This window comes from Pocillopora damicornis, chromosome 4, assembly GCF_964200805.1.
Source record: "Pocillopora damicornis chromosome 4, jaPocDami1.2, whole genome shotgun sequence".
Lineage (NCBI taxonomy): Eukaryota > Metazoa > Cnidaria > Anthozoa > Scleractinia > Pocilloporidae > Pocillopora > Pocillopora damicornis.
The window spans coordinates 5,511,957-5,529,193 of NC_142673.1; the positions used below are offsets into that span (position 1 = coordinate 5,511,957).

The 17,237-nt window shown below is 37.3% G+C and overlaps 1 protein-coding gene and 1 long non-coding RNA gene across 4 annotated transcripts; one reads left to right on the top strand and one right to left on the bottom strand.

Moving 5' to 3' along the window:
* Positions 1 to 668: 668 nt before the first annotated feature.
* Positions 669 to 15,715, top strand: LOC113677767 (neuronal acetylcholine receptor subunit alpha-3). Of its 3 annotated transcripts, XM_027194613.2 has the most exons (7): positions 669 to 855; positions 4,431 to 4,564; positions 9,608 to 9,750; positions 10,472 to 10,516; positions 10,967 to 11,076; positions 12,070 to 12,251; positions 13,367 to 15,715. In XM_027194613.2, the coding sequence occupies exons 2-7, from the start codon at positions 4,468 to 4,470 to the stop codon at positions 14,296 to 14,298; spliced, it is 1,509 nt and encodes a 502-aa protein (XP_027050414.2). In that variant the 5' UTR covers positions 669 to 855; positions 4,431 to 4,467; the 3' UTR covers positions 14,299 to 15,715. The 3 variants fall into 3 exon arrangements, with proteins under 3 accessions (XP_027050414.2, XP_089059466.1, XP_027050416.2); XM_089203340.1 differs by lacking the exon at positions 669 to 855 and having other exon boundaries at positions 4,394 to 4,564; XM_027194615.2 differs by lacking the exons at positions 669 to 855; positions 4,431 to 4,564 and adding an exon at positions 6,673 to 7,070.
* LOC149046582 (uncharacterized) lies at positions 10,164 to 13,257 on the bottom strand. Its single transcript, XR_016185726.1, has 2 exons — positions 12,919 to 13,257; positions 10,164 to 10,869 (listed from the first exon to the last, which is right to left on the bottom strand). It is a non-coding gene; the product is annotated as an uncharacterized LOC149046582 (long non-coding RNA).
* Positions 15,716 to 17,237: the final 1,522 nt, after the last annotated feature.

Sequence of the window (17,237 nt, forward strand, 5' to 3'; positions counted from 1 at the left end):
AACTACTACCTCCAATTTTCGATAAACTCCAAGGATTGTTTCACATCTAGGAAACATCCATGACCAAACAGGAGAATCATTTTTAAGGGTGCTAATCTGTTGGTAATATAACTACTGAAAAGAACGCTTGAGGTTTGCAAACATTTACGATTAGCTTTCAAATAACTTTCGTCTTGTTGCTTTAAAGTCCTTGACGAATTCTACCATTTTTGATAAAGTTGCTTTATTTAGCCTAATTTTTAAGTCCAGCTTTTTTTCTACTTGTCTTCTCTCACTGGGAAACAAGCATTCCTTTTATTTGCGTTGTTTTGAAGCGCGTCAACTTCGGATGCACACATCAAACGAGCATTAACTTCCTATGATATGCTAGCAAATCTTGACACTCCACAACTGTCTTCCGCAAAACACAGGGAAATAAATGCTGTCCCGACCTTTTAAGGGAATGGTAACTCTGACAGCTATTGATACACTGCCTTTCTTGAAAAAAATAGATGTTCTGATCAGTAACTATCGCAATTTCCAATGTTATTTTATCCTGAGCTTTTTATTTTCAACAAGTAACACTCGTCACGCGTGTAAAATATTGACCAATTAAATTTGTCTTGATCCTCTCAGGTGAAAACCAATCAGGAAGAGCAATTATATAAACGGACGCGAGGTAACTTAATTGGGGTCGGGATTGTTCTTTGTAGGTAATTATTCGAGAAGTATCTTGCAGTATTGAAGAAAAGAAATTTCATTTTCTTGCCAGAAGGACCTAGATGAGAATAAAAACAGTGAATAGAAAGATGAGATCCCCACTCAAGCATAGCAGTTGACGACGAGGAAGACGATTCATTAGTATTTTCCTGACAGGTAGGAGTAAAAAAAATTGGAAAAAAATCATTGGAAATATCGAGAATTTAAATCTGCATTGAAATGACGTACATTTTCGTATGATTTCGCCACTGAAGTTGGAGGGTTTTTTACATGAAGTCAACTGATATATGAATTAAGCTTGAAGGAATATCATCGCTGACGCTTTCTCTCGCGTAAGAGGCTTAAAGTACAAAAGACGAACATGAAAAAAAAAATATTCGAAAGCTCCACCGGCACTGCACTTTCAATCGTTCTTTGTTCCGTGAATTAAGCGAAGTTGTCTACATTTTGTGGCAGATCATTGAGTTCTGAATTGAGAATGTTATAGGATTTGTTTAGAATACAACTGGTCAGTGTTTTCAGGTAAAGATCAGTAAAGAAACTTTTGGCTAGACTCCAACCTTAAAAACAAGGACGGAGGCCAAAGAGCTCTTCGAGCTTTTGCCTGAGTTTCTGTGTAATCCTCTATCTACGAACGCGAATATAGCAAGTTCATGGTTGAGCAACGCACGTATAGTTGTAAAGCACCGAGGAAGTTCACAGACTCCCAGCCGGGATAACGATCCCTCGTTTCGTGCTCCCTGCGTCAAATAAATTGAAAGAGACATGCCTACTCATAAAGCGAATGTCAACCACCAAGTATATCATATAAACTGATCAACTGCCAAACCACCTTAAGATGGCCAAAAAAATTTGTTCATTAACAAATAACCCAGATTAGAAAAAAAAAGAATTACGCTGATATTTCATTGGTCACACGTTCACATCTGTTCCACTATTTTAATAATACTATTGCAGTAATTTCAGAGAAACACGACAGTGTTTTGGTATTGCGAATTCTGAAATAATTCACTTAAAACCGGAATATACCTGCAATTGTAGTCTGTAGACTTATTAAATGTCGGTATTTTTTAAAAAAGCGCTCAGTCTTAGCGGATAATTTTTGGGGGAAGGAATACGCGTGGTAAAGAAACGAAACCGCCTCCTGGCTAAAAGTACAGACTACAATAAGCAATTCGGTCCTTAGAAGCGCATAACAATGTTTTCACGCCGCTAACTCAAATGCATCTCGCTATCTGTTGACAACTAACAGAAAAAAAAATGGAGAATTTCTCCCTGAATAAAGTCGCGCTAAGCAGATTTAAATGATTATCAAAATATTTAACTTCCTGTTTAAACTAAATTCTCCACTCAAAGACAAACACCGCTCGGTAAAGGTTATTTTTTCCTTGGAAAGCGTAATTCCCGACAGGTTGTCTCTGATTGCAATAAAGTTGTCATGGTAAAATGAAATTCTCAGAAAGACTTAAAAGGAATTATTCACATTTAAGCCTTCTAGCGCAAGTTAAAGTAGGAAATGTGGTTTCATCCCGTCGTTTCACTCCCTGACAGTAGACGGAATTACGATGGAAAAAATTTGAAATAGAGAAAAACACTGATCGAATCTTTGAAAAATATCAAAATCATAGAATGTAGTTTGCATGACTAATTTATTTCCATTCAGCTTTTTGCATTTTTAATGTTCTTCTAGACAACTCTCGATTAGGTGCAAGTTTCAGCAATTCTAACTTCCAATCTAAGCTGTAAACAATAAAAAATCCAGAAAAATTTAAATCTCGTGAGAAAAGACAACCAAAACTGACAATGCCAGGAAATTCACTAGGAGAATTGACTGAAGAAAAATGACTTGGGAAAGACTCGTGACCAAAATTTCGAAAGGACATCTTCCAATAGCAGAAATATCCTTAATGACTATTTATGACTTACTTAATTTAGACACTCGTACGCTCTGATGCTGCTATCATTTTGACTCAAACACACTTTCATTATCTATGCATTGTAACTTTAATCATAAGTCAAATGAAACGCTTCAAAAAAACTTAAACTTCGCTTCCCCGGTTAGCCTTAATAAAATATAAATTATAAAAAAATAAATTAATAAAACAATTGTGGTCTTAAGCATTTTCTCCGTTTTCTTGAATGGGCTACAAAATTGTTATGTAAAAACAACCCCAAAATCTCATTAGAAATTCTCTTTACTCTCTGTCATATTATTCTTTTGATACTTAGAGGAGAAATTCTTTCCTAGTCACTCACGGGAGTTAAAGGGTTAAGAGCCAGGTCCCATGGCCTGCGATAAAAGGCAGTAGAAAAAGGTTTCCACATAACTGAAATTCTCGGATTGCACTAATGAAATGGTTTTCCGAGACAACTCACGCGAAATTCAGCTCACTTGTAATGATGTCACCCAACCTTTACTTGATTGTCAAAGATTCTCGATTTTAAAAATCAGCTGGCAAAACTGACCTGGTCGTTAAGATTTCAAGACCGAGCCCTGGATACAATTAGTTCACAAGTTCTCCCTAATCAGCACTAAGTACCAGCAACGGCTTCCAATTACTTGCATATTAATCAAGTCTTTTCTCAGAGCTATCGCTGATGGCAAAGCCCACCAACAAAAAATACTACTTTGGTAAAATATCACTTTTTTTGCTATGAAAAGTGCACTGGACCAAATGATTATTAAAAGACATTTAACTGTTCCAAAGTTCAGCAGATATGAAAGAGCCTTTAATAGTTTTCCACAGGTCTTTCCACAATTCATAGAGAAACATTTTAAAAATTAATATTGTTAAAATAAAACAGTCAACTGCTGACCAGAATTTGGAGAACCTTAAGATTCACTCGACCAGCTTCCCAACTTTCTTTATAAAAGTGTGAAATAATTTAAACGCCAAATGCTGTTCAGCTAAACACATCATCAAGTAAAAATCGAAGAAGCATCCGTTAAATCAAATTTGGAAATAAAATAAAGGGTTGGAGGTTTTTTTATGTTGGACAAAAAGATGCAATTAAACCTTCCCTTTGACGTACACGGTCTCTTAGTTCACAAACCACTTCCGTAGGTGACCAGCTAGGATGTAATTAATGGATAATAAAGATTCTTTGTTCAATATGAGAGAATCTATTTTACAAAGGATGCTAATTCCACGATCTTTCGCTAGAATAACAATGGTAGCGGTTTGTCTAGCTAGCGAAACGTCGCATGGGCCTCGTTGACCCTCTTGAAATTGCACCGTTCATGTGTGACTTTACGCATGACCAAGTTTCTGTTCACGTTTCTGTGCTTTTGTATTCGTTGTCCAGATTTTTCAAGTTAAACAGCCGATCGAATTAAGTATTCGACAAAGGAAATTTGAACAAAGTATCGATGCTTTACGAATGTTTATAAAACTTTGCAAAAAATTGGCATTACGGGAAGTTGTTACAATTGTGGTGAGTTGTCGGTCAACCAGATCTGTGAAGAGTTACAGCTGATGTCTGTTTCGATCTCCTCAGACTGAATGCTCCACAATTCTGCCAACTTAGTTGACTTCACAGTTCATTTTCAAACAATTATTGCAATTGTCAAATTTATAGAATCACTTTTGCTGATGAATGCGTGAGTGAACAAAACCACAGGATTTATCAAATTACGCAACATTTCAAAACGTCATCTACTAATGCTGAGCGGAAATTGTATCTTTAAACAAAAGAATTTGAACTTTCACTCTTCTGTTTGGTTTCCTTAGATATACGTTGGAGCACAAGCGCGGGTGAAATAAAACGATGCTCTGTTCATTTGCTGGCAACGTTCACGGGACATGGAGAGCCTTTGTGGTTACTGGAACAATCTTGGGACTTTTAGGAGCTACTACATCACAAGGTAAACATAAAACAAGCAGTAGGTTTTAACTCGTCCACTTCAATTTGTGTTTAGGCATCTTCAAGTTGAATGCACTCTCAGTCCCCAAAATGTTCAGCATCATTGATCCAGGGTCTTGTTCAAATACAGAGCTTAATTTTCTTCATAAAATTGTCATTTTTGTGGTTTCGATTCTATCGATGTTAAGTTGGTGTCAATGTTTTGTTTACAGAATTCAATAACAGATGCTTCTAAGAAAAAAGCAAACAACCGACCAATATGTTATTGTAAACATTCTCTTTTCATTCTCGTACCCTTACCGATAAGTCTTACATTTCTCGAAAAAAATGTGAAGATTACTTATGCAGTTGTAAATGAAAACAGCTTCACATAACTTTAAGTCCTACAGAAAACCTAATCATAATAATAAAAGAAAAGTTTTCCTTATCTCAGAAGGGGTGTTAGGATTCAATTTTGACTCCCAAGTTACATCTGGTAATCAATGATTGACGTAGATGCGCGCGTCAAAACAATATTTCAAAGCAAAGGTTATCCTTAATATCTTCCAATTTAAATTAATCAGATCACCCAGTTGTAAGCTTATAAACTAATAAGATAAAATGGAAAAACACTTCCTGCCTAATGAAAGGAAGTTCATTCTGGCGTCAGGTCAGTTATCCTTGAAAAAATTCTGGATCCAGACAGGTTAAGACACAAACTTATCGTTCAAAGTCAGAATGGAACTGTGTCTATTGGTCTGAACAGACTAGCCAGTTTCACAACTCTTTTTTTTTCGTTCTGTTGCTTTTTTGTTTAACCAAAAGAAAACATTTATAAACACAAAGTTTATAGTACCACCGTGATAGTACCACTGAACTGCAGCCAAGAAGGCGACAAGAGGCTTTTAATCAACAGAAAGCTATCTCCCAGTAATGCAACGGAAGTGTATTTTTTCTCCGTTTTTGGATCATGATAACCCTTCACTATTCAGAGGATTGCTGTTACAAACTAAGTTGGAAAATAGTTGTTGGTTATCGGAGAACAGCGAAAGTTTCCCTCAAAACCAAAATCCATGGTGTTCATGGCCGATTGAAGTAGAATTTCAGCAAACACACGAAAGTGTACATTTGTTGGCTCCTACAAACTATATGATAAGTCTTATACAAACAATATGATAAGTCTTATACAAACAAGCAATAAACAAAGTAATTGTTTTTATTTTTGGCGATAATGATCAAGCACGGAGGTTAAATATATGAATGCGTTCACGAAAAGTACATCAGCATCTACTAGGGAAAACAACTTCGTTCATTTTGCTAATTTTATCTTTTCAATGGTAGGAGGGAGGGGGGGGGGGAAGCAAGTACAAGCGAAGATTGAACGTTAGAGTTTTTTTGCCGTGGGTTTGATTTTTCCAGTCATGGCCTGTTTCTTTCAACCATCATTATTATTATTGTTTATGAACTTTTTAACAAATCAACAACAATGAAAGGCTGACAGCAGTAATCGATCAGACGAATAGATGAATGGATCAAGACGGTAACTCATCTTGCGATGAATTCGCGCCGGCAGTCTTACCACAGCTCGCTGCGAGTAAGACCCCCTCAAGTACTTTGTTCATGATTTGTTGATGTAAGTCATTACGATCAAAACTAACTTGGATTAACATATCGTATGGGACTCCTGAATATCTATTCAAATGAGCTCCGTAGGAGTTAAAGTACATTTGAGAATATTTTCGTTTACTTTGTTTTGTTGGTGATGGAAGTGAATTTGGACAATAGTGACATTCCACCCTCGGAACAGCTACACTTAACAAATTGCTTTGTACAAAAGGATAAAATCAATTATAGCTTTTTAAGCCTTTGAATGTGATTTAAGATGCCTTGAGTGACCACACTCCCTGGAGAGACTTTCAAAATACGGTTTGAGCAATAACACAGGAAGCAAATAGATTCGAGGTCTGTGGAAAGTAACTGAAGAATTCAAGGAGTAAAGTTTGGAGTTTGCATCTTGAGTACAATATAGCAAAAAGTAAAAAAGTATTAGAATCGTTCAAAAACCGGATGGAAACTCACACGAAAAGTATTAAAATTCATTTGATATCAATAACTCATTAGCAAAAGTACACATTGTAAACATCCCACGAATTTGTACTCAACAAAAATGATCTGCGCATACACTGATTGTAAGGTCTGTAGGCAACAAGATTGAATAACGGGTTTTTAATTAGATGTCATTCAATTAATTCTTCTCTTTGGCCCTAAAGAAACCAAACTATATATCCCCGCTGACAAAATATTCCACATTTCATCTCCTGCCGTCAGTGGATTGCAAATTTACATAATTATAAAAGAATGTGAACTGACGCTGTGCGCTATTCAGTTTGATGCATTGGATGTCATTTGAAGCCGAAGATGCAATAAAAAGATGGGATCTTGTTTTCCCGTGGCTCGTTCTACTGCAGGGAAGAATTCTGCTCTCCTTGTGAATCTCCTGGCAATTGTTGGAGTTGTTGCATCACAAGGTAGAATTAATGCACCATTAAGGTTTAAATTTCTTCATTTGTTTCTGTTTTGTTTCCGTGGTTTTGCGGTTCAACAAGATGTTTAACACTATTCAGTCTTCAAATGATGTGTGGGACTACAACATCGATTGCTCCTTTTATCGACGTCTTACGATCATTAATGACTACTTCACGGTTTAGTTTGGGTAAATGTTTCGTTCAGTCCAAGTAACAGATGTTTTTCGAGCTTGTAATCCATATTTCTTTCTCTTCGTACGGCGTCCTAATCTCTCTCAGTAACTTTTAGTTATTACTCAAGGCATAAGCAAATGGTTATTTCAATATGAGTCTGTAAACAGGTTACATAATTGCGCTGACTTAAAAACTATCATTTCTTTTCACACTACACCTTTTAATTCTGGGCTAGCCTAGCATGGCCTACCCAACAATGACAAAACATGGCTTTTCAACCTTCAGCCCGAGTCACAAAAGATCTAAAGAAATTCCACTCAGAAATAGTTTCATGGTGTTCTCATGCTAAACGTAGGCGTTTAGGAACACCTTTAGTCGGCGCGTTTGACCTCTAGATAGTCAATTGTTGTCTCCTTCATGCCACTACAAATTACTCAACTTAAGTCGCTAATTAAATCATCAAAAGGCACATGCTTTTTATCATCAAACGCACATGTTCCCCCTGATTATATAATCATTTGATTAGCGAATTATCCAAGTCTCTTGAGGTATCATTACTTGATGTCATCATACCCAATACGTTGGTTGGTAAACCTGGAATTTCTGCTACGTTATGTTTTCCTGCTGTATGTCTAAAGTCACCTCACATTTTCCTTCTTAATCCAATATCGAACCTCCTTTTGTAGTTGATAGCATCGGATTAACAAGTCTACCTAAGGGATATTCAAAAGTAACTAGGTGATCCCAGTGGCGTGGCGACACCAACGGCGCCAGAAGAAAGAACTTGGAAAAAAAAATGATGGGCCTTCGTGTTTTCGGTTGAAGGTTGAGTTCTAGTTGTTATGTTCACCGGGCTAAGCTAAACGTGCTAAACTAAGTCGTGAAATAACCTCGTACAATTTAAATTTCACAACATCCAGTTGAGTTAATGAAAGACTACCAAGGCAATATAACTTGTAGGATAAAATGGGAATGTGGTAAAAAAGTTGGAAAGAAAAACAGATTTCAAAGTCTCACCTACGATTAGTTTTGACATTCGACCGACAATAATTAAGTTTTTCTTTGATGTTTTGTTCTGATTTCAATCGGTTCGAGAGCAATGATAACCCCAAAATAGAATAAAACAAAAGTTCGGTATAACTATAGAGATTTCTATCTACTGATAATTGAAAATAAGTTTCATGTAAAAAACATTACTCCAGACAGTTTAAGTCCACATTCAAGATGCCATACCTTTTTTTTCTTTTTTTTGCCAACCAGCTTTTGTTAGAGATAACGATACCTACCCTTACTCTGATAACATGCTGTATCGAAGCAGACCGCATCTCGATAATAAAACCCATATTTAAGCGTCACAGAAAATTGCTCTTTAGTAGAAGACTTTGAAACAATACGCGCAGACCAAAATTAAACAGTTAAGAATAATCAACAAGAGGATGAAATTTGCCAGTGATGGCGAAGGCTGACAAGAATTTCATATGAAAACTTGGAAAAGTCGTCAAAAACCGTACCGTATAAGAACAAGGAAAATGAAAACAGATGAGAGCAGTCCGTAAAGGAAGGAAAAGTACAAGAACTGAAAAGAATAGTTTCGAAGGGGTTCGTCATTTGCAATCTATGTCTACATTCTCCATCGTTAACGATCCTCGTTGCCATTTTGAAAATTCTTACATCTTTGGAGTTGCTTTATAACAGCAAACAATAATTTCAAGGTTTTTTTTCTCCCTAAGGGGAGGCTATAATCGTTTTCTCTCAGTTGAGGGTTTTTTTTTTCTCAATAACTAATATTGTTTTTCTTAAATTGCAACTTTGCTAAGACGTAAAAGCCACACGTACTTACAGAGAACGAGTGAACAGTGCTTCCTTGATAAGCGCAGTAAGACAGGCCTATACTTTGTACACTTTCAAAGTGCATAAAAAACCTGAAACTACACTTATTTCAAAGTGTGTAAGAAATAACGTACAGGAGAGAAAATGATCTTCACAGGCTCTCTGCACTCACAGTTATTGCGGAAAAAGTCTGACAGAGTCTTTGGTTTCTTACATTATATCTGTGATTATTTACAGATTTCTTAGCAGGAAACAACGAACACACCGTAATTTCCCTCATTCGCAACACGTGGCTTCCTAACTCAGTGGATTGCAAAGTAGCGTTCACCTAAAATCTGAGAGGCAAGGGTTCAGCCCCCGTTGAAGCCCGAATTACTTCAGACTTCATTTAAAGCAATGACTTTAACTGCGGTTCACCTGCAAATTTTTACCACATCAAAACATACGTGCACCTTTTTCAAACATAATAACAGCCGCAATGGTGTTGCTCATTACTATGATCTATCATGAGTCCTCCTTTGTTTGTATGTATGCAGGCTACTTCAAGGATGACCACGAACATAAGCTGATCAATTCCTTGTTCAAGAGTAATTACAGCAAAGAAGCTTTACCTGTAGTCAACAAATCAGAAGCAGTTCAGGTTACGTTTGACCTGGCATACAGTCAACTTATATATCTGGTAAGAGAATGGGTTGCAGTGGTGACTGCTTCACTAAAAAAAAAAAACTACTGAACATTACTATGTAGGTCATAGCGGATGTAAATGCAATTTACCTAATTTTTAACCCTTAAACCTCTAAGAGTACAGTGACCAGCATCTAATTTCTCCTTACAATATCACAACTGAATCACACATCAATGTCATGAGAATAAAAGAAATGATCACCAACTGAAGAAACTCTTGATTGTTAGACAAATTCTCCTTGTCAGCACATCAGTAAATGTACAGAGAGCAGTATGGAGAATATGAATACTGATGTTAGGGTGTAAAGGGTTAAAGGATTAGTTTTGAGAATATGCACACTGGTGTTAGGGTACAAAGGGATAAGGAGAAAAGTGTGGCATGTGCAAAAAAACTGAGAATCCACAATATCTTAACTGAGTTTATTTGAACAAAACAACAGTTTTTGTTTCAATTGTCTGTTTTTTCTGATTTTCCTGCTGAGATTTGTCACAAAAGTACCCTTCTTTTACATCAATTCTTGCTATACTTTGAAATCTTTCACTAGCTCTGTTGGATTGTCATGTTGAAACACACACCAACAAAAAATAAAAATAATTCTGTACCAGGTCTTTTTTTCCTCTACCCTGGCTAAATCCTGTATTGTTTAGGACCATAATTTGCATTCAGTAGATTATGAAAACCAATGAGCTTGGTTCTGTTTTTCTTTTGATTATAGGACAGCAAAAATCAAATACTCTCCAGCAAAGTGTGGTTACGACAGGTAAAGTAAAAAAATTTCACCAAAACTTAAACTTTTAGTAAATTTTTGCAACCAGGCTGTAAAAGCTACAGGTCAAAAAACCCTCAGCAGGAATATTACCCACAATAAAAATTAAAATTAAATATAAGCATTTTTTTCAGAAGCTTCCCCAGTAACTTCTCCATACTTACCCATTAGCAATTAATTTAATTTGGACCTTTCTGTAACATTAAATAACTATGAGCATTGCCATTTGTCTTGAATGGAATACTTACTCATCCTTGGAGGAGTTGAAATACCCAGAAACTGGGATATCAAACTCCAGCTGGATGGGCCATGTAGCTTGAGAGTGGACTTAACCTTAACTTCCAAACCTAAAAGTCCACCATAATTCAAAAAAGGGAATTAATGATCTGCACATAATGTTACATATTCATGCAAACATCACCCACACCAGTTATTTCTTCACAGATGTGGACAAACCCATTCCTCAGATGGGACCCTGAGAAGCATGGTGGAATAGAATATATAAATGTTGACCCAAAATTAATATGGAAACCAGACATCATTCTATATAATAAGTAAGTAAAAATGTTTAAGGAAACATAGAATGAAAATGAGATAGAGGAAATTGAAAAGCTTTAGTTATTGGCAGATCTAGGTTATGGGAATGTGCTTGAAGTTTCGACAATTTTAACCCTTTCCACCCTAACATCAGTATGCATATTCTCCATACAACTCCCTAAACATTTCCTAAGGTTCTGACAAGGAGAATTTGCTCAACAATCAAGAACTTTTAACTCTTTCCTCCCTAACATCAGTATGTATATTCTCTATACAACTCCCTAAACATTTCCTAAGGTTCTGACAAGGAGAATTTGTTCAACAATCAAGAGAGCAATCTATTCTCATGACCTTATGACCTTAATGTTTGATTCAAGGGTGATATTATGAGGAGAAATTAGATGCTGGTCACTCTTAGGGATTAAATGGTTAAGGAGTGCATTTTTTGATAACCTTTTCTGTTCCAAGATCTCATCAGCAGTATTCTCCTTACTGTCTGCCATACAACTATGCCCATGTTAATCTATAGAATTTGCTGTTGCATTAACTAATAATTTCCTTATGGATATCCTTCTTTATTCCCATCTCCTGCCTGCTTGATATTGCACTAACACTGTGAGGAGAGCTTCTTTCTTGGTCACTCATGGTAGTTAACCCTTTCACTCCCAAGATCTTATTGGTAATTTTCCTTATTGACTGCTATAAAATTCTCATGATTTTAGCTCTGAGAATTTGTTACTGGATCAACTGATAATCCCCTTATTGATATTTCTTTTTATTCTCGTCACTTGTCTGCTTGAGATTATATAGATATTATAGGGAGAAATTCTGTCTTAGTCACTCATGAGAGTTTAAAGGTTAAAGGATTAGGCTATTGTGTTGTATACATGTAAATGGCTTTTCATTTACAGAATAATGTAAAAAATTTACTGGGTTACTCATTCATGAATTTCTGCGATATTCCGATGCATTCTAAAATAAATTAAATGTATACTTTTCTCCTCTTACAGCATTGGCTTTGGTGAAACAGGTGCAATATATAATTTTGACACAAAAGCAACCCTGAAGTACGATGGATACACACAATGGTATGCTCCAACAGAGATTCACAGCATCTGCAAAATTGACATCGGCTATTTCCCCTTTGACCATCAGAAATGTAAACTTAAATTTGGTTCCTGGACTTACACAGGTAATTTTAAAGGAAAGAAGTCCATCTTTTTGGGGATCTAAGGTCATGTAATAGTCTCCAGTAATAAAATTTTAGCCATCGGAAAAAAGAGAATAGAAAAGAGAAAGGTAAATTTAGCAACAAATTAAAATATCATCTTGAAGAAATGTTTATCAAATTTTAACTTTGCCCCACTAACACTATGTAGTAAAATATTATAGCTTCCTGCATGATCGCTGAAGGCAGGTCGCCAAATTGGCAAGTTTCCCTTTAAACTTTTTGCCAAAACTTTTTATCCATGGAAATCAAAATGATAAGAACACAGCTTAAGCGCTGTGAGATAAATAATGTTTTCGGCAGAAACAAGGTTAAAATAGTCACGCAATCACTTCACGGGGTCTCCTATCAGTGGGCTGTTACTTATTTAATCCGACCAAGACTTGAGTTCAGCGTCTGTGGTTATTGATGCAATTGTTTTGGTCTCATTCTGCCCAGAATATTGAAGAATTTCCCCGCTTGAATTCCCTAAAAATTATACCCATTAACTTATCACCCTGCAGTATTAGTACTGGATACTGTTGAACACCCTACTACAAATTCACTGACTTGTGAGACTGATTCTAATAGATGCTTGAACATCCTACCGTCAGTTTATCGACGTTAACCTGTTCTTACTTTGAAGACATACCTTTTGGAAAAGCACGTCACCCGTAATCGACGGTTTTTAAACACCATTTTAAAGACTCATCTCGATTTTTGAGGTGGCACGTTTTAAAGGGGCTCCCTTCATCGCTCATTCACTCAGGCTTGGAGAAAAACCTAGTCCACCATCTTGGCTTCGTGTCCTCTAAGTAGCAATACACACTGTTTCCGATAGAAATAAACGTGACCATTACAGAAACATTTCAAGTTCATGCCCCTTTCACATATAAAGGCTTAAGAATAGATTGTTCCTATTTTTCGTCACCAAATTAAAGTTGATAATTTCAAAAATTTCAGCTCTAATGTTTTTCAATTTAGCGCGAGTGAAGAGTTCGATTCCAGTCTCTACTCTTCTGAGCTGGGAACTCACACACAAAACAGCTCCAAGTAACTTTATTTTGACTAATATTATTAATTATTTCACACTTCTGCAGATAATAAACTCAATCTTTCTGCTTCGGCCAACAAAGTCACTGCAGACCTCTCCAAGTACACGGTCAGTGGCGAGTGGGAGCTAGTTGAGGCACCTCTAAAGAGGAATGCCGTCAAGTATACTTGTTGTAAACATCCCTACATCGACATAACATACACGATACACGTCAAGAGAAGAGTTCTCTTCTACATGATGAATCTGATTGTCCCGTACATCGTACTTGCTGTCTTGACAGTTTTCTCCTTCTACCTACCACCAGAGTCTGGAGAACGAATGGGCCTGGTAATTACAATCCTACTAGGTCTGACCGTGTTCATGATGGTATTCACCGACAATGTGCCACGCACCTCGGAAGTAACCCCGCTGATCGGTAAATACTCGGTCACAGTCCTTGTTCAGGTCACTTTTGCGCTGCTAGTCACGTGCGGTGTTCTGAGAATTTATCACAAAGATCCCGAAAGGAAGATGCCTGCCTGGTTCCGCAAGCTGATCTTTGACATCTTAGGGCCAATGCTGCTAGCCACACCTTCTGGTGAACGAAAAAAGTTGAAACAAGAAGACAAGAACAGGAGCTACTACATGTCGAAAGTACAGGGAAATCCCTACGAGATCCATCGTAGCCAAAACCATCTTGTTGTGTCAATTCCAAAGATCACAGGCATAAAGGATGGCGAGGGGGAAACCGAGCGCAAATGTTTTCACACCTCACCCATGGGATCCAATTTGTCGCTGACGCCCTCGGATGAGCGTATGGAAGAGATTGTGTACGGCATGCGCGCCATTGTATCTCATCTGAAAGACACTCAAGAGTCTGACGCAAAAGTCAATGACTGGCATCACGCAGCCGCAGTTCTAGACATTGCGTTTTTCTGGATAACGGCTATCACCATCTTAGGCTCAACCCTGGCCTTTTACTTTATGATTCCAAACTGACGGTGTGAAGTACATCGTGAAATCGCGAAAGGAGAACTGCACCTTTTTGACATATGATGTTCCACATAAAAGAAACAGCTGAATGTCAAATAGAAATCAGGGACACTGGAACAATAATCAACAGGGGAGGGGAGGAAGGAAGTAGACGCCGGTTAAGCCTGTCCTGATTTTTTTCAGCGACTTTTGAGCAACTTTTTGCGTTTCTAGCAACTTCGAGTAATTTTTGCCTTTCTCAGCAATTTTGGAACAAAATATAAGTTTAGAGCACATATCAAGCGTGAAAAAAAATCAATGATTTATATAAAAGTATCAAGAAATTTAGGAAGCAACTTTTTAAATTTAAGTAGCAAACTTTTTGGATTTTTAGCAGTTTTTAGCACTCTTTCGGAATTCCAGTGAGTAACTTCTCAATATTTCACGAACACAATCGGGACAGGCGTGGTGCCGGTGGCAGGGGTTTCTATGAAGGTCTAGTAACCGAAGCGAAAAGATTACCCCTAGACCCTAAGGTTTGGTCGTCCCTGGAAAACTGCGTGTACCTAATCCTTCAGTAGTTAAAACAATTGTTAAATGCTAGTGAATTTTCATTTACGCGTAACTGCCCTTAATGAGGAAAGTTAAGGAGTTATTTCCACCAGAAATGACGAATTTTTTAGGTAAGTACTTCTTCAAAAGGATGAAAACTGATGGGCGCATAAGTTAGGGTTGAAGTTTGAACGTTTCTCTTGTGAGAGTTATTTTATATATATAAAAAAAAAAATTTAGGGCTGCTTATTCTCGAAGTTGGCTCGTAAACTTTTGTTCCTTGTGTCTGGTGCATCACAGCTATATCGAGTATCTATCTTTTAAGGCGGCTCCAAGTTTGGCAAATGGATTTTGGAGGTTATCAGAATTCCTTGTTTTGTGGAAATCACAATAATAAGGGTTTTTGATAGTAATGCATCGCCTAATTTACCAGAGAGATTCAATCAGTTAATGTATTTAAATTTGTAGATTTTCTCCATTAGGGTTCTTCCTTAAGAAACAAAGGGCGAGCTGTTACACACTGTTAGGGAACCAAAAAGGGTTCCAAACTAAGATATCTATTTTGGATTTATTAGAATGAGAATTTATTCCGATATTTGATAGTTCTTTCTGTTTTTATCTCCAAAATTAGGGCCTCTCGAGGAGGGGGCGGGGGGGGGGGGAAAGGGGGTGCTTGTGTTTTGGAGTGCTATGGTTTTTATACTCGAGTGGGAGGGAAAATGAAAAGCATCGTCTTAACATAAAAAATACACCAAAGTGCTCCTGCTCCCGCAAATTGTTTGAAAAAAGCCCTTTCTCTCCAAACCCTGAGACGCCCTGACAAAGGAGATGAAAATTGAGTGAGTATATTTTGTCTTGTAAAGTTTGACTAATAAAGTTGACATAATAAATATTCCAACGAGTTATACTTATGTGCAGGATTCAATAAACTGATAAGAATAAGTAGAGTGAAGTGAGAGAGAAAAAGAGAGAAAGAAAGGAGACTGAGAAGAAATGAATTCAAAAGTTGAAAAGTGGTCTGAGGTTAAAATGGGACACGCAACACCGACTACTTACAGCTCCCTCAGAGAAACTCTCAAGTATCAACAGCGTGAGAGAAAATGACAGCCATGAAAGAACAGATCTTGGATAGCTTGTTTTAAGTACGGTCATAAATCATCATTTAACCCGCGTTACTATTTTTCGCCATACCTTCACCTCTTTGGTAACTGACACGGAAAGGCTTTATTCCATTGAAAGGCATTTCTCTATAACGCAATTTCTCGGTCCCAGGGAGTTATTCCTTCCGCCCTCTCTCGTTTCAGGGTTGGGGGGGGGGGGGGGGGGCGAGGTGAGAGGAAGAGGGCAGATATGGGGAACAGGTGTTTTTGACGCCCAGAGTGGCTAAGAATGATGCAAAGCAGTTCTGCTAGATGCGAAAATACTGTTAACTAAATCGTACTTAGACAGAGATTAAAGATACATACCATTTGTACCATTCGAATTGGATGTGGGACCTTTCTCAGGCCTCATTAACGCAGTTACGCCACTGACCCTAACGAGGCAAATTTGGGTAGAGAAGTACTCATTACCAAAAATTCCGATTCGTTTTACGTCTCGAATACAACACCTTATCAAATGGAACTTTAAAAATGGCTCCCGAGAAGTATGGGATCGAAAACAAGATCTCAACTTTTGTCAGTTTAAATAAATCAAATTCCACGTGCCGATCTTTTGCTGATAAACAATATGTAACTGCACTTCGAAGCGAAGGTTTTTCTAACGTTTCTGGTTAATTATTCGAGTCACCCAGTAGCGCCCAAAATAACAAAATTGAAAACGGAGACTTTAAAACGCTCTTAGAAGTCTGGAATATTTATTAACGCCGGCTCTGCGTCTTAATGCAAATACAAAACGTTTTGAAATAGGGGGTTGGAATACATTTTCCATAAGCAGCTGCCGAAAAGGGCCCGTTACTTGCTGGCAGTTTTAACAGACGGCAGTAAGGAGTCATACATAAGCGGTGGTAGAACGCTCGTAGCCGTGGCTTTTATTGACACCCTTTTAAAAGATTGCTCATCAACGAAACTGCTATTTGAAATATTTTAGCCGGCAATTCGCCCTTCCAGATTGCCATCAAGCTTAGCTTTCTTACCGCTGTTGATCCGGTTGTAGTGTGACAGAAAGACACTCTAGAACTATCTGTTTACCATTGCAGACATTTTTTTCTTTTTTTTAAATGAATGAAAACGCCGTTCCTAAGTTCTTTGACGTAGAGAGGCCGTAAAAGAAGAGTCAAAAGGAAGTCATGGAAAACTTCTAAAGCAAGTGACGTCAGCAGCTTCTTTGTCATGTCGATTTGAATTCTGGTCGATTCATCTTGTTAATTTAGGGTCCCTCTACTTGCTGAGTATAACTTTAAACTTTGAGCAACA